We start from the raw sequence: 21,224 nt of genomic DNA, 5'->3' as shown, positions 1-21,224 counted from the left end.
GAGGGTAGGGTTCAGCACCACGAACAGCGGTCGCCTCTGTCTCTCCCCCTCCCAAGCAGCCCTGGGTTCCTCCTCTTTCTCCCCCACCCCACCTCCTGCAGTCTGGAGATGGGCAGTGTCCGCCCCTCCTTCGACTCCCCGCTCCTCGCACTGCCCCCTCCCGCCCACGTGCATGCGCGACCAAGCAGAGGGGCCACGGTCCCCGAAGTCCGGGCTTCAGGACCCGGGCCGGCAGGGCAGGTTGCAAGGGTGGCTGAAGGCGCGTGGATCTGGGCGCCAGAAAGCCTAGACTTCGCAATGGCATTGCTGTGTGGCCTTGGGCAAGTCACTCTCCATCTCTGGGTCCCACTTCCTTCCCAATCCAAAAAAAAGGGGGGGGGGTTTCTTGCAGCTGGGGCCTTTCTGAGGTTTTCATTACCCCTTCTCCTACCTCAAACGCCAGGGGCTTTAGTTCCGGCACCACCATGGGTCTGAATAACAAAAGGCGCCCGTCCAGGGAACAACTGAGCTTGAATCCCCACTGCCAAATACCTTCGGTGCGCCCGACTCGGTGCGCCCAGCTGGGCGGGCCCGAGACTAGGTGAAGGCGCTGAAAATGGCTCATCTGCTCTCTGCTTTCTCTATTTCTTAGGAGCGGCGGCATGGAGGCTCTCACCACTCAACTGGGGCCGGGGCGCGAGGGCAGCTCCTCTCCAAACTCCAAACAGGAGCTGCAGCCTTATTCGGGCTCCAGCGCCCTCAAACCTAACCAGGTGGGAGAGACGTCGCTGTATGGGGTGCCTATCGTGTCTCTTGTCATCGACGGCCAGGAGCGCCTATGCCTGGCGCAAATCTCCAATACTCTTCTCAAGAACTACAGCTACAATGAGATCCACAACCGACGAGTGGCTCTGGGTATCACGTGCGTGCAGTGTACGCCGGTGCAGCTGGAGATTCTACGTCGGGCCGGGGCCATGCCCATCTCCTCACGCCGCTGCGGCATGATCACCAAGCGCGAGGCCGAACGCCTGTGCAAGTCATTCCTGGGCGAGCACAAACCACCCAAACTGCCTGAGAACTTTGCCTTTGATGTGGTGCATGAGTGTGCTTGGGGCTCTCGTGGCAGCTTCATCCCTGCGCGTTACAACAGTTCTCGTGCCAAGTGCATCAAGTGCGGCTACTGCAGCATGTACTTCTCGCCTAACAAGTTCATCTTCCACTCGCACCGCACACCCGATGCCAAGTATACTCAGCCCGACGCCGCCAACTTCAACTCGTGGCGTCGTCACCTCAAACTCAGTGACAAGTCGGCCACAGACGAACTGAGCCACGCTTGGGAGGACGTCAAGGCTATGTTTAATGGTGGCACGCGCAAGCGGACCTTCTCGCTGCAAGGAGGTGGCGGAGGAGGCGCTAATGGCGGGTCCGGTGGTCAAGGGAAGGGTGGAACTGGTGGCGGTGGTGGCGGGGGTCCAGGGTGCGCTGAAATGGCCCCAGGCCCACCGCCCCACAAAAGCCTGCGCTGTGGTGAAGATGAGGCGGCCGGGCCTCCGGGTCCACCTCCTCCCCACCCACAGCGCGGACTTGGCCTGGCGGGAGGAGCTAGCGGCCCGACAGGCCCTGGAGGGCCTGGTGGCAGCGCAGGCGTACGTAGCTACCCTGTGATCCCGGTGCCCAGCAAAGGCTTTGGCCTCTTGCAAAAGCTGCCCCCGCCACTTTTCCCTCATCCTTATGGTTTTCCCACGGCCTTCGGCCTATGCCCCAAAAAGGATGACCCAGTATTGGGTGCAGGTGAACCCAAGGGCGGCCCTGGCACAGGGAGCGGCGGCGGCGCGGGCACTGCTGCCGGTGCAGGTGGCCCGGGAACCAGCCACTTGCCCCCAGGAGCAGGGGCCGGCCCAGGCGGCGGCACCATGTTCTGGGGGCATCAACCTTCTGGGGCAGCGAAGGATGCAGCGGCAGTAGCTGCAGCGGCGGCCGCCGCCACTGTGTACCCGACGTTCCCCATGTTCTGGCCAGCTGCAGGCAGTCTCCCGGTGCCGCCCTACCCCGCCGCGCAGAGCCAAGCAAAGGCCGTAGCGGCTGCTGTAGCAGCGGCGGCGGCGGCAGCGGCGGCGGCTGCTGGTGGCGGCGGCCCAGAGCCCCTGGACGGTGCTGAGTCAGCCAAGGACAGCGGCCTTGGAGCTGAGGAGCGCTGCCCCAGTGCATTGTCCCGCGGGCCCCTGGACGAGGACGGCGCTGACGAGGCACTACCACCACCCCTGCCCCCCCTGGCCCCTCCACCGCCTCCGCCAGCACGCAAGGGCTCTTACGTGTCTGCCTTCCGACCTGTGGTCAAGGACACCGAGAGTATTGCCAAGCTGTATGGTAGCGCCCGAGAGGTGTACAGCGCGGGGCCTGCTCGTGGGCCAGGGCCAGGCGCGGGGACAGGCGGCGGCTACGTGAGCCCAGATTTTCTGAGCGAGGGCAGCTCCAGCTACCATTCCGCCTCGCCCGACGTGGACACCGCGGACGAGCCGGAGGTGGACGTGGAATCCAACCGCTTTCCCGACGATGAGGGTGCCCAGGACGAGACCGAACCTAGTGCGCTCAGCGCGGGAGGTGGCCCAGACGGGGACCAGCCCACTGGGCCCCTCTCTGCTGCTTCCTCAGGCGCAGATGGCCCCACAGACTCTCCCGATGGCGGTAGCCCTCGGCCCCGGCGCCGCCTCGGGCCTCCCCCAGCTGGCGGGTCTGCATTTGGTGACCTGGCAGCGGATGATGTGGTGCGGAGACCTGAGAGAAGCCCGCCAAGCGGCGGCTACGAGCTTCGAGAGTCTTGCGGGCCCCTGGGAGGCCCCACGACGGCCAAGGTGAGCTCAGAGACCGCTCAGTCGGTAGCACCTACCCCTTTACCCCACCACCCTCAAGTAAAGCACCCCAAGTGGGGGACGGGAGGCCCGAATTTTGTTCTGCGTAGCAACCCCGGCTGCTCCCGGCAGGCCCAGACTTGGGCTCGCTGTGGAACTGGGGTCCTGGGGCCCGAGTGAAGTTTCGGAAGATCGGGGGCAAGCCTGGGGAGTGCGTGTGCTTTGTGTTTGTTGTTAGGCGTGAGGATGGGAACCGGCAGAGATTGCCAGACACCAGAAAGAGAGAAATAAAAGGGTTCTAGAGGAAGAACCAGGAGAGAGAGGGACTTAAACCAAGAGAGAAACGCTCTCATACTCCAAGGAGAACTAGTGGGTAGCGAGAGGAGAGGGTGTCCTCTCCCCATTTCGGATCCTAGCAGTACTGAGTCCTAGGAATCTTCCGTCACCCCAACCGAGTCTCTTCACACTCCTTCATTAGGAACCGTTCACAGGGTTTGATGCTGGGAAATTGTCTCTGGACCGTGTGCGGGGCGCAAGGGGGTTCTAAGGTTGGCAGGGCTGGGGCTGGAGAGGAACAGGTTGTGGCTAGGCCGGAATCATTGGCCTTCCTGAAAGTGGGTGCGCACACTTATACATTTCCATTCGGTTCATTAAAACACGAATCATTAACCGGATGCGAAAGCATCATTTTTGCCTAGTATAGGACCCAGGCCTGGGCAGGAGGGGAAATGGGGGAAATGAGGCGAGCGCAGAGAACCGGGGCGGCTTTGAATGGCCTTTGGCTTGGGAACCGCTTCACGTTTCGAGTAATTTTTTTCGCGAGGGCCAATAATTACCTGAATCTACAACAGTGACAGACTCCAAGGGCGCAAGGGCACAAGGGTGCGCCACGTGCATCCCCGCTACCCCTGCCCTTAGGTCCCGCGGGCAAGCCACCCTCCCCTACCTCCTAGGAGTTTCCTGTTGGCTGCGGGGCGGGACTGGGCGGTTTCCGGCAGCCGCCAGGAGCCCCCCTAATCGCTTGTCATTTCTCGGCCGCAGCAGGTATACGCGCCGGAGAGGGATGAGCACGTGAAGAGCGCCGCGGCGGCGCTGGGGCCCACTGCCTCCTACCTCTGCACCCCCGAGGCCCACGGTAACGCCTTCCAAGGCCTCTGGCCACTGTGATGGGGAGGGGATGCGAATAGAGGGCAGGCCCCAAAGAGGCCAGCGAGGGAAGCCGAGGGCAGAAAGAGAGACACAGAAAAAGCGAAAGAAAGAGAGAAGGAAAGAAAAATAATGAAAGAAAAGGGAAGCTGAGAACTCCTATCAACTCCCACAGGCTGATTACTTAAAAAAACAGTACCAACCTACCTTCTCCACCACACATACACACATGCTCCAGTACACCTCGTACGAGGGTTAAAATCTTTAAAAAAAAAAAAAAATCACGCTTGCATCTCCTTCAAGTTCTCTCATTTATTCAGCAAGTGTGTTGGTCTTCAGGGTTCCCGGTGGCCAGGCCAGGTCTGGGCGAAGGATGAGCGAACTTGGCTGCGCGCTTGGATACCCCCGGAAGCGTCGGCCCACTGTGGGGGGCGGGGGAGCCTGCCCTTGCGCTCAGGCCAGGTTGCTAGCAGAGGAGGGGTCTTGGAAATCTGGGCAAGCGAAGGCAGCCAAGCCCAGTACAATTTCCTGACGCACCACACTACGCGGTAGGCCGCTGCCTGGGCTGCGATCTCCGCGGGAATCGCGCGGACAGACCCGGCGGCCACGCGGGCTCGCGGTGCCCCAGTATCTGCGTGCGATGTAGGTCGCCCGTCCCTGGTGGGCTCGGCTGCTCGTCTCGTTCTTTTTCGAGGGGCTGGGGAGTGGCGTGAAGCCGCGAGACTAGCAGACCATGTGCGGGGGAGGGAGTACCCTGCCCAAAGCCTCAGGGCGCGCGCCTGGGCTCACAGTCGGGAACCAGAGGCGGCCACCACGTTTTTAATTAGGGCTTGGGCGCCCCAACCGCGGCAGTGCTGGCAGTATCGGGGTCACAGTTTCTTTGCTTCTCCTTGAAACTCGTTTATTGCCTTTAAGAACCAGATAAGGAAGACAATCACTCGACCGCCGATGATTTGGAAACGAGGAAATCCTATTCAGACCAAAGGAGTATCTCCCAGCCAAGTCCCACAAATACAGACCGAGGTGAGCACTGAGATTCTTTGAGCCCCACTCGCCGCCCGGCTGTGGGACCCACGTCGCACAGGTTTCCACAGGCTTGTGAGGCGGTTTCAATCAAGAGCAAGAGGCTGCCACTTACTATTTAAATGTTGCAGGGGAGATGCAGGCCAGGTTCCAGAGCTACCCGCTTTGGGGTTTTTCTGATAAGGGTAGTGGACATACTAAGAGGAAACGGAGAGATCGCCTCACCCATCTGAAATAGGTCAAAGCATTTCCTTCCCTAGGATAGCCTATCTCCCCGGGGCCCACTCTCCTACTCCCTAAAATGATGGCTTGGAAGGTGTGTAGTGCTGACCGCTTGTAACTGCCTCCTCTAAAGGCAGAAGGGTCTGGAGTAGGTCCGTGACTTGCTACAGTTCCCCGGATACTCACCCCTCCCCTCTCAAGCCTTCTCCCGAGACAAAATCCTTCTTACCTCCCCCTGTATCTCAGGTGAAGAAGGGCTTACCTTGGATGTCACAGGAACTCAGCTGGTGGAGAAAGATATTGAAAACCTGGCCAGAGGTGAGGTGAAATCTGTGAAATGGTACACTGTGCTTGCGGGGATGGGCCCCTCCTGTAGAGAGGAGGTAGTTGCTGTAGTGGGTATGTGGGAAGACCTTGCTATTGGGGAGAGAGGTTGAGTTTTTATTTCATTAAGTAGAAAGGATAATCCTCTGAACACATCCTGGCAGAGAGGTATATGTGTATATGTGGGTAGGGAATGAACAAGCCCCTGTAGGTTATTAGAAATTTAGGTTCCCAAGGCCTGAGTCGGTCTTGAATAGCCCAGTGAGAAAGAGAAATGAGCACTGATTCTTAGAACTCAAAGTCTGTGAACATCAGACAGGATAATGTGGGTCTCCCAAACTCCATGGAAAAACAGGTTGTTGTTTCTTCTTCTTCTTCTTCTTCTTCTTCTTCTTCTTCTTCTTCTTCTTCCTTTTTTGAGAGTAAGATTGCAAAGAGGCATTTATTTTAGGAACAGGTGAGAGGTTACAGTACTTTCCCTGGAATTAACTTATAACTATTTCTGTGAAGATGGAGCTTGTTTGCAGAATGGGACCCCCAGGGTTGCTTTGCCTGCAAGGGGGAGAAGTTGGCTTGAAGCATAGAGGAAGGGAGTCTCAAACCCCACTTGGCCTGTCCATCTTCCATTGCTATGTTTCAGAGGAACCTCTTCATGTGGAGGGCTCAAATACTATTGGCCCCATGGCTAGGGCAGCCTCCCCGTCCACTTGTCTGTAAGTGGCTTCTGAGGGCACTAAACAGTGTTTTCCACAGTCCATGAATGATCTTGGAAATTGGTGGGGGAAGGAAAACAAGCTTCCACTTTTCCTAGTTACAGATTCTGTCATTACCTTCACAATCATTGGTGCTTTATGTGAGGGTTCTTATGGGCATCTCCTTATAACTAAACTGTTATTAAGTATGTCTATTTCTCTGGGAAAGCTGTCCAAGGCTTTGACCACATTCTCCCTGATTTGCATTGAAAGAAGGGATTAGAACTGTCATTTGAAGTGAGAAATAAGGTTTTTGTGGGTCATCCTCTAGGATTAGGGAGTTAGGAACAACTTAAAGCAGATGACAACCCAGTCATTTCCTGGAACCAAGGTCTAGGAATCCAAAATGGATTCCACCCTCCTGAATTTGATTCTCCAGGGCATCCTACCCACTTAGCCCTGAGTCTTCACTCAAATCCTTTGGACTGGAATGGGAAAGCTAGAGTTCTGAAGGCCTCTATACCAACTAAGGTTCTAGGACTATTAGCCAGAGCAAGACCTCAATGCCTAATGGGTCCCTTGAGTTCTCCATTCCCCTCCCTTACCTCCCACTCTCCCATTCACAGAAGAATTGCAAAAATTGCTCCTGGAGCAAATGGATCTCCGAAAGAAGCTGGAGCGGGAATTTCAGAGTCTCAAAGGTATTTCCATCCCTTCTCAACTCACCTCAACACTGTCAATCTATCCTGCTCTCGGAATGGGGTATAGGCAGGTGGCTAGAGGGGAAGAACTCTGTTTCCCTCTGTTTCCAGCTAGGCATAGGACTGGGTGGGGGTGGGGGTAGGGGTGAAGATGGGAGGGAATGGGGAAGTGGAGCTGAGGGGGAAGGCTGTGCATAACAGCTCTCACTTAATCAATTTGCACAGATAATTTTCAGGATCAAATGAAGAGGGAATTGGCTTATCGAGAAGAAATGGTGCAACAGCTGCAAATTGTCAGAGGTAAGACGGGAGTCAGGTGAGCGCGTGCACGGGCCGTAACTGCCTCTCGTCTGGCAGGAGCCGCAATGTTGGCTCAGTCATTTGGATTTAAATTGAAGGTAATTTAACAATTATTTTTTTTATTTAATATCCTTTGTATACTCTGATTAGCCTCAGAATGGCAAGCGAGCCCAGCAAACGGCTTGCAGGCATCATTACATGGAGTGATTGAACTTCTTATCGCGGCAATTTCCATGGTTTCTAAATTAAAAATCGAGGCGTAAAATTACCTGGGAAGTAATGCCTAAGTTTGCTTTAATTTTGGTTAGATCCGTCTGCCTTTAAGCGCCATCCCAGGCCATTTCCTCCCTCTGTCAGTTTGCAGTTTGGAGTGTTGGTGCCCCCTCCCCCCATCCCCAGAATTGTTTCTGCGAGGGGCCGCGCCAAGGGGAGGGATGTAGCCCTGACTGTGACCCCGACCGCCGGAAGGTGGTCTGCGTTTCCTCACCAATCCTCCATGTCTTCCAGATACTCTATGTAACGAACTTGACCAGGAGCGGAAGGCGCGCTACGCCATACAGCAGAAATTAAAAGGTGCGAAACCCCCGAAACAAAGATAGCACCGCTATCAGGGGGCTGGCTGTACTATGGGATGGATGGATGGGTGGATGGATGGGTGGATGGATGGATGGATGGCGAGGCTAATGAGGGGGGAGGCTAAGGTCTACATGAATCAGAAACTGAGAAGAGAGGAGTGGGAATTGATTGTAATGGGGGAAATTATTCTAGAAGGGCAGGGTAAGAAGAAAGTGTCCTTTGAGCTTTAGTATCAGAAAATCTGCCTTGTGGTCCAACTCTGGCCTTGGGCAAGTCGATCCCTCTTTCTCTGCGCCTCAGTTTCCTTTTCTGTAAAATGGGGCTATTTAACCAGAGCGATGATTCTGAATCACCAGCTTCTCTCCTATATCTTTTCTGATCTGGTCGGTTGAGAACCCCTGAGCCCAAAGGGTGGGTGGGGTGGGGGGAGTGGGACGGTGCACTGCAGAGGCCAGGTGAGGCGAGTGCGGCGGCCAACGTGGCTGGTACGACTCTCTTCCCTAGAAGCCCACGACGCCCTGCACCACTTCTCCTGCAAGATGCTGACGCCCCGCCACTGCACTGGCAACTGCTCCTTCAAGCCCCCACTGTTACCCTAGGGCCGGCCCGGCCGCGCCCACGCGCCCTCAAGCCATGCTGCTCCTTCTTGTAAATACCCGCTGCCGTGGCGGCCCAGAGCGAGGAACAAGCCATTCGGACCCGACCGATGTAAATACAGCCGCCCGTCCGCCTGTCCGCCGTCCTCCTCCCGGGCGCCCGGCCTTGTCCGGACCTTCCCGGGCGTCCCAGTCCAGGGCCCCGGCTCAGTTTCCAAGTGTAAATACCGCCTCGCCCCTCGGTTGAACTCCAGGGCATCGGACCTCAAGGGGTTAACTGGACCCACGGGGGTGGTGGGAGGAGGGAAGAGGGAGGACATCTCCCACCCCCCACCCGGCCCACGTACAGCCTCGGACCCCAATTGTGAATACAATGTAGCGACTTCGCTGGCGCCGACCCCGCGCTCCCAAGTCCCGTCCACTCTCTTGTTCCTAATGACTAAGTGGCTATGTGCAATGGATATAAATGTACTGTGAGTCTCTTGGTTCAGTATTAGATTCACTTTTTATTTATACTCTAAGTTGTTTTTCTTTCTTCTCCTGGACCTACTTCCAGTCCCCTTTGCATCCCCCCGCTTTGGATTTTATTTATTTATTTATTTATGTTGTAGTTGTAACTTCTCGATGTAACAGCACTTTAAAAGGGCGACAACTGACTCACGAGATGGCGACCACCTTAAGCCTGTTTGGGGAGACCACCCTGTATCCGAGACTTTTGTTTTTAATAAAAAAGAAAATCTGTCAATTCCTGGGAGTGCGGGGGGGGGGGGGCGGGCGGGGGATAGGGGGCTGGGGGGGCGGGGAGGGAAGGGGCAGGGCCGGCAGAGGACTGTGCCACAGGTGGGGCGTGGGGACAGTGGTGCGGGGTCTAGGGCGCCCAGGATTAGAATTGTGCTCGTTCACCTAGACAGAAGCAAGCCTCCAGACTTCTCAACTGACCCAGCCAGACACAGTCACCCCCAGGTCACCTTCTCTCTACCTTAGGACCCTCCCCTAGGGGGCCCTGGTTAGGGAAAGGGGATAATTGTATGGTCCCTGGTAAGGTGGTCCCTTCTCTTAAGACGCTTGTAGGGACTGAGTTCATTCGTGCCTTATTTCCACGCCTGCCCAGGGAAGTCACCTCCCCGGCTTTCAGAAATAAAGAGACTTTTAGGCTTGCCTGGAGTTTGGGTTCAACCAGCATAGCCTCTAACTGGCGTGGGCACTGCTGTTCTGTCTGGCAGCGCTGGGTAGGGATGAGCCTCGGGGGGACAATCCTGGAAAAGGTGAACTTTGGCGCTCATTCACGTAGGTCCTCCCGCTAGCTCCACCGCCACGGGAAAGGAGGGAGTCCAGGCCGCATTTTGATAATCCCTCCAGTTTAGTGTAAGTGGAGTTGAGGACCGCCGTCCGCAGGGGCATCCAAAGCCCGACTCGCGCGGTTGATGAAGCTTCGCCCTGTGGAAGCCTTGGTCGGCCGGTTCCCACAGCGCACCTCCAGGTTGGGAAAGTGTTGGTATTGGGAATCACTCAGCCCCGGCAGAATTTCACCTCCAAGTCGGGCTAGCAAGGATCCCTGCTTTGCCCTTTATTTTGCCTGGGCCTCCGATTGGGCCTCTACAAAATGACATTTGGGCCTCCGTCCCCGGAGGCTCATGGAAACGCTCTGGGAGTAAGACGCCAACCGCTGCCAGGACCTGCGCCAGGATGGCCTAGCTCTCAGACACCCCCACACTAACTCTCAGGCGGAGACCCTGGCGGCGGGTAGCGGCCCAGGGACTCTGGTCAGGTAGCTCCGGGGCTGAGCGCTCAGGGGTGCGGGCCGTGAGTTTCGTGGGGGGGAGGTGGTCTGGAGGACCTCGCGCTGGAGCTGGCGCGCCCCGGGACGCCGGTAAGGGGCTCACACCGGAGTCTGCCGCGCAATGGAGGAAGGAAGCCAGTCCCAGAGCCCCTTGAGCTCGGGGATATTCCTAGGGCAAAACTCAAGAGAGAACGTGTGGAAAGGAATTGCGGTGGGGGCGCCAGGCCAACTGTGAGGTACTGCCTCGAGGTCTCCAGGTTGGGACCTTCCGGGGAGTTGGAGCCTTTCATACTGGCGGGCTGACCAGATCAGTTCTCCACTGCACCCTCTGCGAAGCGAACTCCAGAGAGGAAGTGACTTACATCCCCAGGGCTTGCCAGGGACGAGAGGAGCCGAGATGGAGCCCTGCCACGCTGTGTTGGAGATGGCACGCGCATTTCCCGTGCACTTTCCTTCTCTGTAAAATGGGCATAACAGTTACCACCTAGGGAGGAAGTTCCATGGCTGTGCCCCAACAGAGAAGCCTAGCAAATATTCCTTTCCACCCTTCCCTTCCAAATTGCCCCAAAGTGGAAAAGAGCAAGCAGGCAGCTGGAGTCCACCGGTCGAGGCGCCCCATCTGGGCCGGAATCTCTGTGGATTGGGGGTGTAGGTGGATACGACCCAGAAAGTTCAGTTGCAAAAGCCCTCCTGGGCTCCGCATCCCTTTGAAAGTGGTTTGTTCCCCCCCAAAATGTTGATAACCAAACGATCGGTATGGATGTAATTATCAATAATTATACGAATTATTGCTGATTGCGGGGCTCGTAGCTACTTTAATTAGTTTACCAGATTCTAATTAAGTTAAATGAAACATTAATAGGGAAAATATGCTTTAAAAAACCACCCAGGATTTTAAGTCTATTTCTCGCCACAACGTTGCCACCTTGCGACGGTTTTTAGGCATTACAGTCAACGCTTGAAGGCCGGGATTCCGGTACCCTGGCTCTCTGGGAGGGGGCCTTGAGAGGGGCCGGTGAGCCACAGAATGTATTCCGAGATGCAGTCTCCAGGTGTGTGGTTCGGCACCCCTATCCCCTACCGGTGCTTCCAGGAGGTCCGGCTCTGGCACGAGATCTGGAGGTACCGGACCCAGTAAACAAGCCCCTCCACCTCCCGCTGCTTTTTCTCCAGAAGAATTCCCAGTCCTCTTGCAAGTGGTGGCTTGACATATGGTCTCTATCCTCACTTGTCCAGAAGATCCAGGGCTAGAAACTGAACAAAGTTGGAGCCGCAAGTAGAGACAGCATCAGGTTGCTTTATTTTTCACTTCCCTGAGAGAGTTGAGTAAGTCGTGCTTCCCATATCCATTTCCTCTGCCAATGGAAGTAACCTGGAAGAAAATACACCTAGAAGACCCCTCAACTCCAGAGTAACCTGTGTTATCATGACACTTGGCTCTTGAGGCTAACAAGGCACTCCCTCTCTTTGTGGTCCTTGGTTGTATGGGTCTGTAAGTACCTCCACAACTGGGGTCACACCTTGCACTTCTTGTGATCTCCAACACAACACTCAGTGCTCCACAGGCACCCGGCAAATGTTCACAAGAAAGGGTTCCAACTTGGTGGTTCACCCAGGTGCTGGAAATGTCTGAGAGAAGGAATCCGTAGGTGCTTCTGGACAACAGCCACTGAGAAGCAATTAAGCTGATTTGCATAAGGTTAATTAAGCACAGGCTTACTGCTCAGAAAGAAGATTCTTCATAAATAGGATTCATTTTGGAGGCAGGTATCAAGGAAGATATTGCCAACCTAAAATAGAAAAATTTTCCTCCTGTTCCAACTGTGTCCCAAAGAAAGGGCCCCATCATACCTCACATTTTGCAAGGTCACCTGCCATGCACCTGTCCAACAATTACCACTTACCCTGTTGTAAAGTGTAGCCTTGATCCTTTAGAGAAATGCAACTCCTGCCTTGAATTTAGAATATCAACAAAAACAGGATTAGACCTGCATGATTTTTCCATTAATTCTAAATAGAACCTTTCCATCCCAGAAGTAGCACAGTGTAACGAGCCCAAACTATAACCAGATTTGCTGAGATCTCAACTGCCATTGACTAATTTTGTGACATTGGGCAAGTCATCGAATCTCTTGATCCTCCAGTCTCATCTCTAACATGAGGGTAATAATAGTACCTACTTCATGGAACTGTTTTGTTGCACATAATGAGTTAGCATTATGTAAAGTGCTGAGCACATAGGAAGTTAGTATATGTAACTAGATGTATATAGCATATATGCTATATATATTAAGTATAGGCAACTATATGTATACACTATATATGTATATATATGTAGGCAATTATATGTATATACTACATATGCATATAATTATATGTATATACTACATATCCATACAGTATATGTAACTATATGGATATAGTGTATATAAGAAGTTAGTATATGTAAAGCTCCTGGCACATAAGAAGTGCAATCTGTGTTTGAGAAGACCACAACTCCCTCCCAGTTCATTTTCTAGCCCCAGTCTGTGGTCCTCTATTCCTCCAGAGCTCAGGAAAAGGGACATAACAGGGCGTTGTCCAGCCTGGCCTCTTGAATTTTCTGGAGACGCATTTATGAGAATCCACAAGCACCCAGGTTGGAAAGGCATCCTGCAGTGCCAATAGTCTCTTTGACTATACATGTCCAAAGGGGGCAAGTGACTTGCCCAACTTCTCTCAGCAAATCTCAGAGCCAGGAAGGTCATCCAGGTCTTTGGATTTTCCAGAACTAGGAATTGCCTGTGTCTTTTCCTAATTCCTGCTCCAAGAGAGTGATCATGCCAAGAAGAATGACAAGTTTCTTTAGAATAATCTGAACAGCACTTATTGAGATTTGGCCTCCATAAGACCTCCTTCCTAAAACAAAAACTAGTAAATTCCTGTCTCCTGAGTTGTGTCTCCTGGGTTGTCCTTGCTGAAGGAGGGGGAGTGGCAGCAACATTGTTAGTTTCTCTCTTTAGCACTCCAGAAGGAGGGCTTTAAAACTACTTACCCAGTTGCCCAAGATGTTTCTAGGCATCTTTGAGAGAAGAAGAGAAAAACCAACCAGTAGATGTCCTTTAACTCTATGCATGGAAGCTCTTGAGGAAGTGCAAGGAGGGGGCCCACAGACTCTATCTGATAAAGACCATTCGTCCTATTCCGAATGATGCAAGGTAGCTGCAGGCGGCCAGAGTACCCTCAGCTGTTGTCGTAGGCTCCAGGGCTCCGCGTCTGACCGCCAACTCTACTGCGGCCTGGGAGCTGTGTGGGGCTGAAGGCGGTTCTCTGGGGTCTTGGCTGCTGAACTCATGTGCATGTTCTTGCACCAGCAAAGCTAACACGCCATTTTTCTTTTGAAAAGAATTATATTTTTTTAGAAAAAGGTTTTATATATAAGGATGTGTAGCCACTTGGTTACACGGTCTTGCCCAGGTTGCTTTACATCCCTGTCCCCTGTAAAATGGGGACAGTGATGCACAGTGGACAGAAATATCAGGAATATGAAGGTGAGAATTGATGATACTGAATAAGTATCATGGTGAATACTGAAAAAATAAGTGGTGGTTGTTATTTTAAAGATTCAGAGGAGTCGGTCAGTGTTATTTCGTCTGTTTATCTTTACACAAGGTCCTGTTGTGTTTCTGACCTAAAATGGGCCAATTTTTCAAGGCCTGTTCTTAAGTGTAAGGTGCAGCAACATTCAGTAGAGTGCAGAGGGAAGCTGAAGGAAGACCGCAAGATAAAAATTGGAGCCAAAAGCCAGAAGGCATTGTAGTAATTAATCTGTTTAGGTACCACCTCTTTTCAATCAGTCTCCTGGGATTACTATATTTTACCTCGGGTCAAACAATAAAACAGACCCGTAGGCAAAAAGAGTTGTATAAATTGGGGTGCGAACTGAACAGTTGTGGACGTGGGGTAGAAAAATATGGAACGCTTCACGAATTTGCGTGTCATCCTTGCGCAGGGGCCATGCTAATCTTCTCTGTATCGTTCCAATTTTAGTATATGTGCTGCCGAAGCGAGCACGTCTGCTGAGGTTCCCCAGAAGCTATATAAGGTTCACAATCTGAAAGCTTTTACAGTTATGGTGAACAAGAGTGTGACCTTTTTCAAAGCCCAAAATATTTTAGAAATTACAGCCTCCTATATTGCTGTCTTAAAAAATGTTCTTTGTGTTTAAGGCAAGTTAAAACGAATTGTTTACCTAACATCCTTATAACGGGTATGCAAATGAGGGCAGTATGGGAAATTGGCCCTCCTCCCGCCCGACCTCTGCGCGCGCCTCGCTAGCAGTGCTGACAGGCAGAAGCAGTCACGTGGCGCGAGCCGTTGGTGAGCTCGTTCTGTGCGCGTTGGCCAGGCGCGGAGGACTCAGACCTGGCCTCTTCTGCGACTGCTGTGTGGGACAACGCAACGACACCGTGGCCCTCAGGTCTGCAGAGCAGTGTGCGAAGTGCCAGGACGTTTTTGGTGGTATGGGCCATGGTGCCCGCGAAGTCCCCATTTCCAGCACCTGGAAAAAGATTGCTCACACTGATCGAGCCGTGCCCTCGCGGAGACCCTTGACCTGTGACCTTAGGGGGGCCACCCACCGTGAGCCGGAAGGGGTTGGGGAGGGACCGGTCAATACTGCGGCTCAGGTATCAAGTGGAGGGTGGCCTGTTGGGGCGCTCCTTCAGTTTTCCCCTGGTTCTGGGGATCAGAACCCTGTGCTTAAAAAGCCAAAGGGAAGAGAGAGGGTGTCCACTCTGGAGACCTGATATTCCAGAGTGTGATTAGGGGTTGGTGGTGGTCCAGGAAAGATGACCGTCCTTTGATCTTGTGCTTACTAAGGAGCAGACATTTAACCTAATTGGTATCCTTTTCACCCATAGAAAACGGGGCTTTGGGAGGTTAAACCATCAGCCCCAGATGATCCTGCTTGTGATGAAAGAAGTTGGGAAGTCTGTTTTCAAAAACTGGTCTTTTCTTCATAGTAGGGCTCTGAGAAAAGATTTGGGATCAGAGTGCAACACCCCCTCCCCACCTCGCTTTCCCTCGTAGACCAAGACTCAGCCCTGACTTTTCTTCCTGTCTGCCATCATTCCTTCAAGAAATACTGAGCACCTTTGATGTCAGTACTAGGGCTGGAGCTGTGTGTGATTGAGTGGTCAGGGAGCTTGGTTTCCACGAGGGAGCCAGAGAAATACTAGAGAGCTTTCACAATGCTGAGACATGCCATAAAGAAAGCATGGCATAGAGAGACTGAGGGATGAAGTCGGCTTCAGTTTAAGAGGAAGCCACTGAGAGGACAGAGACAGAATTCGAAGAAGAAAAAAGACATCTGAGTCATTTTCATGCAATGGAGCCAGTCCTTCAGGGATGCCACCATGGAGGTAATTGAAACTCCCCCTATTGCTATATGGCTCAGTATTGTGAGAGAGGAGTGCCTGGCCTGGGGACTTGAGTCTTCCCCCTCCCTACCTGTGTTCAGTGTAATGAAAATCAACCTGCAGGCTGCCCAACTTCTCATCTGACCTGTCTCTAAACAAACAGCAATTGCAAACCTCAGAATGCTAATATGGCCTTTATTGAGCAAAAAGAGCTAATTTGGGCAATGATGTTTCCCTCAGATTTGCAAAAGGGAATTGCAAATAACCAAAAAGCGTATTAACATTGATGGGAGATGATGCTAATCTTCAATTAGCATCCATGTTTTTATCCATTTATTTAGAGAGAGAGCCTTTTCGACACAGTCAATGGGCACACGTGTCACAGTGACAGGTACAGCTAGTGAGTTCATAACTGCCTTATTGTAGAAACCAGCAGGAGACAGGCCTGGTTATTGTTCACCATTTCTGGCTACACAAGCCTGTGTTATTTTGAGCCAGAGATGGTGTGTTTTGTTTGTTCGTTGTTTTTGATTTGCTTCTTGTTGGGCAGTTGAGCTGAGGAGAGAGATCTCAGTTCTAGTTCATAGTCATCCTGGTCCTATCTTTGTGACCTTGGTCAACTCCCAGAACCTGCTATTCTGGTCCTGTTTTATCTTTGGCAAATTAAGATATCCTGGGGCTGGGGATGTGGCTCAAGTGGTAGCATGCCTGGCATGTGTGCGGCCTGGGTTCGATCCTCAGCACCACATACAAATGAAGATGTTGTGTCTGCTAATATATACATATATTTCTCTCTCTCTCTTTAAAAAAAAATTTAAGATACCCTAGAGTTGATCTTGAACATCCTCCAGCCTTGACCTGCTGCAATTCTTGTAACTGGGTAACTGAAGGGCTTTTCTGGGGAACATCATTAGCAAGATGTAAAAATCCAATACTATTTTGTTTTCTATTTTGGAAAGGCCCAGGAGCAGTCCATAGGGCTGTTGTGGTCCTAGGTTGCAGGTTCTGCCAAACCATAAACTTGTCTCAACTCTGAAGGCCCAACATGGAGGAAGGGAGAGAGAGGGTGCTATGGTTTGGATATGGTGTGTCCCCCAATGTTCATTGGAAACTTGGTCCCCAGTGTGTCCATGTTAAGGTAGTGGAACCTTGAAGAAGTGATGCCTAATTAAGATAGTGGGTAGATAAGCATGAAGCTGGAGAAGAGACAGTATGGAGGGTCTCAGTAAGGAAAGGACTTCCCAGGAAGCCCTAAACCCCACAGACCTCAAGGGGATAGACATGAAAGGTGATAAGTGTGTGGGTGCCAGAAAGAACAGGCACTGGTTGGCAGTCCTGGAGCTGCAGTGACAGCCCAGTTCCTGCCAGCCTTCAGAGCTGCTGGCTTCTCTGAACCTGAGGTGACCAGAGTTTGGACAATCTTCCCTAAGTGTCCTGCGCTGTAGAACCCAAGGAGATGAGGCGTGGTGCCCAGACCCGTCGGAGGTGTTACTTTCCACCACCCTGAGAGGGAGACATTACAGCCAGCTTTTATTTGATTTTAACAATGAAGAAATGGACTCATTCATATGGGGAAATGTCGGTACAGTTACAAGATCCTAGGATTCTCTAAAATTAGAGTGTTTTCCCTATGGTCATTTGTTTATGTTTTGTAACATGGAACATTTATGTTTTGTATCTCATTTCATCTGGAGGGCAGGGCCTGGAACAGCATTGGCTCCAGGAGAGGGGAAGCAACAGGGTACAGAGAGGAGCTGCCATGCCTTCTCTGACTGTGGCACCCTGGGATGAGTGGCATTACTGTGGGGAGGTGTTGCCCTGGACTGGTGTGCTAACTTCATAGACCCTAGAAGCTCCAAAGGCTCCAACACAGAGTGCGGCCAGCTAGAGGGGTCTGAAGCAGGGGAGGACCTGCCACCCAGACTGCTGAAAAGCCTTTGAGCAGCTCCTATGCAGGGTTAAGCCTTGCTCCATGATGAGTCTTTTTTAGAAAAAACACCTTTATTTTTGTTTACTTATTTTTTTCTTTTTGGGGTCCCAGGAATTGAACTCAGGGGCACTTGACAACTGAGCCACATCCTCAGCCCTATTTTGTATTTTATTTAGAGGGTCTCACTGAGATGCACAGTGCCTCACCATTGTTGAGGCTGGCTTTGAACTTTCGATCCTCCTGCCTCAGCCTCCCAAGCCGCTGTGATTACAGGTATGTGCCACCATGCCTGGCAGTTGTTTGTTTATTTTGAGTGTGGTGCTAAAGATCAAACCCAATGCCCCACATGTGCTAGGTAAGCGCTCTACCAGTGAGCTTACAGCCCCAGCCCTTGAAACTTCTCTTTTGAAGCATACTCTCCCACTAATTCACCTCCAAGTGAATGAGTTTTTTCCAAAATGAGCCTGGGAAGAGTGGGGCACGGAAAGAGGGCAGTATGCCCAAGCTCAGAGGGTGACGTGAGATAGGAGCAGAGTCAGCCATGTGAGGACCTTTTGGAGGTTCTCCTCCAGCCTCTGAAGCAGCTGCCTGGAGTTGCGGCTGGCTGGCTTGGTCCCTGTTGTGGTGAGCGCTCTAATCCTGGCCCTTTCCAAGGATTTAGATTTGGAGGGAGGCAGCACAGCTTTTACTGTCCCCAGATCTCATATTAATTCCTTCAAGAGGTTGACCATCTGAGTTTCCTCGCCTCTAGGATGTGACCCTGCTGCCTGCTTTGCAGGTTGGTTGGAAGATCAGGTGCAGATTAGATGTGAAAGGCTCTAGCGCATTGGATGAGCTGATCACACCAAGTGTTCAGAACAGTCCCTGGGCACCTGGGAAGTACATGGTGGGTATAAAATACTCAAAACATAACCTCATCCTCACTCTCCTGACTTCTACTTTCCTAAATTTTGTAACTATGTAGATGACACAAATTGTTTTTAAAAGTGGTAACAATGAAGTGGGGAGGATTCCCCAATTTTGGCTCCTTTTCTTAGCTCTCTGGGAACTATTTTAACCTAGATGTCTTTTAGGTCTTGGGTGTGAGTTACTGAAGGCTCAGGTTAAGATGCAGTGATCTTGCTGGGAAAGGACAGCACAGTGACTCGCTGCTTCCTGTTAATTCCTGGTGGGATTCCTTGCCCTTTAAGGGCTTCCTCCGGTGTCCTGTTTCATTTGAACATCTCTGAAGGTAAGCACAAGGGGGTTTCTTATTGTTTTATTGATGGGGAAAGCTTGGGCCTAGAGAGCTTATGTGACCTGCCTAAGGACACAGCTAGTCAGTGAGGAACTTTTACTCCCAGCCCACTCTGACTCTGAAGGCTAACTTTCTACCCAGACAGAGTAAGAGTACAGCGTGAGGGATTCTGGGACCCTCTCCCCTAAGAACCTTGCTGTGTTGCGTCATTGTATTGAGCTGTTGCTCTCTTAAGGACTCATTGTGGTTTAGTTCGTTGGGACCCTTGCCTCTGGCCACCCCAGGGTGGTGGAAGAGCCTGAGATGCCCAAGGCTGGGGGTGGTATACTCTGATGGGCACAGGAAGAGGAATGACCAAGTCTGAGTGCAGCCGGCCAGCTGCTCTCTGGCTTTTTGTGTCTGTGTGGCTTTGCAGGGTGGGAGGAAAAGAATGACCCCCTCTTCCACATCCTCCCTGCCTGGGGTCCCCCTAACACCATTCACTCCCAAGGCTACACCTGAGGACAGCCATGGTGCAGGGCAGACTGCAGTGGCTTTCAGCCAGGAGAGTCCCTGTTTACGTGCCAGCGACTCCACCAACTGGCTGGGGCACTGAAGTGAGTCTCTTTTAGTCGCTGGGCCTCAGTCTTGTCATCTCTAAAATGGAAGTGATGATTTCCCCACTGGCTTTACAGGGCTGTGAGGCCCCATGAGCAATCCCACTGGAAATCCCTGGGAGATCACACATAGGAATGTGGTCCGGTCAGACTCCCCTGGCAGCCTCGCGGGCTAATTGCTCGCCCTACCTGGGGAGGGAGGCGTTTGCACATCAGGAACAGAGCCACAAAGTCAGAGCACAGGATGAACCGTCACATTGTATTAATATTTTCACACCACTTAGCTCTCATTAAAATGTACTTTGCTGAATTTAATATGTGATTTCAAATGACACAACATATTAAGTGCTTAATATACTAGAAATTATGAAACTATTATAGTCAATGCCATATGAAATAATTAGACTGAATTAAACTTTAGCAGCCAAGTGAAGGAAAGATTTCAACTTGTAATGTCTTCAAGTAGCTTAAGCCACCACTGTAATTCCCCAAATAAATGTCCAGAAATGAGGATCTTTAAATAAAAACTGGAACTTAATCCATATTTACATGCAGTAGCTCTTCTGGGCTTTGGTGATGTGGAGCACGTTGCCTGGGGGAGATGAGGGGCCCTGGGGCATGCCCCCACCAGGGAAGTGACAGGATTAGGGCTTCACCTTGCTTTGCCTCTGGGGCCTGACTGGGGGATGATTCAGGCAGCATGGAGGAAAGCCTTCTGCTGAAGTGACAGATTGGTTGTCTTTGCCTCAAGTCAGCCTGTGGCAAGCTGAAAATAAAAGCAAACCTACCTTATTTAACAATTACTGAATACGTTCTCTGTGCTAGCCATTCTATATGCACCTTCTCACTTAATCATCAGTCTATCTTCGTTCCTACTGCCACTTTCAAATGACGAAACCAAAGGTCTCCAGAAAGATTAAGTGAATCATCTAAGGCCTTAAGTGCTCACCCACATCACCTTGTAGTGATGTTGTGATAAACTCTTTGGTTTTCTCACTCTGTGTGTGTGTGTGTGTGTGTGTGTGTGTGTGCGCATGGGTGTGAGTGTGCACCACTTCCTGTTTTAATAATGATTGACCAGACACCTCAACCTGTATGTTTATCATATTCCAGTCATGGAGGGTAGGGACTGTAACTTGGCAGTTTCACTTGATCACCCTTACAATCTACTAATCATAAGGAATACTAATTTCTTAGCCACTAAGATCCCAACGTCTCAATTACTCACACCAGGATGAAAATATTGATCCACTGGGCTGTTTGAAAAATACGAATTGTAGTACAGAGATTTAAATATATTATCTTTTACTGAACAGCAAAGATGACCTTAATAGAGGCAAAAAAAACTTGGTGCAAGCACACACATCGCTTATAATTAACTGAAGACATGTTTTTTCTATAAGTTAAACATTAGATCCTGTCACATATAAAAGGAATCCAAATAATAGTGGCTCTAAGATGATGGAGGTGTATTTCTTTTTTGCATGAAACCAATTATCTTTTGCATTAGCAGCCGGATTCTAGTACCCTTCAGGGTAACAACTTCGTCCAATGGTTGCTGGACTCCAGCCATTGGGAAGGAGGAAGGTGAAAAGGCAAGGGACCACGTTACTGTCCTAAATAAAAGCTGTGACTTGGCCTACCACCTAGCATTCAGGAAGCACTCCAGATAGGTCCCTTTTAGCTGTTCTTCTTCCTCCCTTCTGCAGAGCACCAAGAAAGGAGAGGGAAAGTCTTCCAGGACCATGCTGGACATTTTACACAGGATTCCATTCAAATCTTGATCATATCATGTGAGGGTGGAGCAGCTGCGGGTCAGGGGAAGTGCTATCCACATGTGGAAGCTGGGAGTTGGTGGGGCAGTGGAGGGGGGT

General features: G+C 51.6%; 1 protein-coding gene, 1 long non-coding RNA gene and 1 other non-coding gene across 3 annotated transcripts; 2 read left to right on the top strand and 1 right to left on the bottom strand.

The window, feature by feature from the left end:
- The first annotated feature begins 520 nt into the window (after positions 1 to 520).
- Skor1 (SKI family transcriptional corepressor 1) lies at positions 521 to 9,153 on the top strand. Its single transcript, XM_078049407.1, has 8 exons — positions 521 to 2,831; positions 3,870 to 3,963; positions 4,890 to 4,997; positions 5,466 to 5,537; positions 6,862 to 6,936; positions 7,162 to 7,236; positions 7,744 to 7,809; positions 8,317 to 9,153. The coding sequence occupies exons 1-8, from the start codon at positions 642 to 644 to the stop codon at positions 8,409 to 8,411; spliced, it is 2,775 nt and encodes a 924-aa protein (XP_077905533.1). The 5' UTR covers positions 521 to 641; the 3' UTR covers positions 8,412 to 9,153.
- Positions 9,154 to 14,134: 4,981 nt separating this feature from the next.
- Positions 14,135 to 14,241, bottom strand: LOC120887126 (U6 spliceosomal RNA). Its single transcript, XR_005730274.1, has one exon. It is a non-coding gene; the product is annotated as a U6 spliceosomal RNA (small nuclear RNA).
- Positions 14,242 to 14,520: 279 nt separating this feature from the next.
- LOC144377707 (uncharacterized) lies at positions 14,521 to 19,714 on the top strand. Its single transcript, XR_013438724.1, has 2 exons — positions 14,521 to 15,590; positions 17,694 to 19,714. It is a non-coding gene; the product is annotated as an uncharacterized LOC144377707 (long non-coding RNA).
- The last annotated feature ends 1,510 nt before the right edge of the window (positions 19,715 to 21,224 follow it).

This window comes from Ictidomys tridecemlineatus, chromosome 5 (genome assembly GCF_052094955.1).
Source record: "Ictidomys tridecemlineatus isolate mIctTri1 chromosome 5, mIctTri1.hap1, whole genome shotgun sequence".
NCBI classification, from domain to species: domain Eukaryota; kingdom Metazoa; phylum Chordata; class Mammalia; order Rodentia; family Sciuridae; genus Ictidomys; species Ictidomys tridecemlineatus.
This window is presented reverse-complemented; position numbering and strand designations above follow the sequence as displayed.

Coding starts and splice junctions, on each gene's coding strand:
- Skor1 (XM_078049407.1), top strand. CDS start 642: ATGGAGGCTCTCACCACTCAACTGGGGCCGGGGCGCGAGGGCAGCTCC. Junction 7,237..7,743: donor ACAGCTGCAAATTGTCAGAG/GTAAGACGGGAG, acceptor CATGTCTTCCAG/ATACTCTATGTAACGAACTT. Junction 7,810..8,316: donor CATACAGCAGAAATTAAAAG/GTGCGAAACCCC, acceptor TCTCTTCCCTAG/AAGCCCACGACGCCCTGCAC.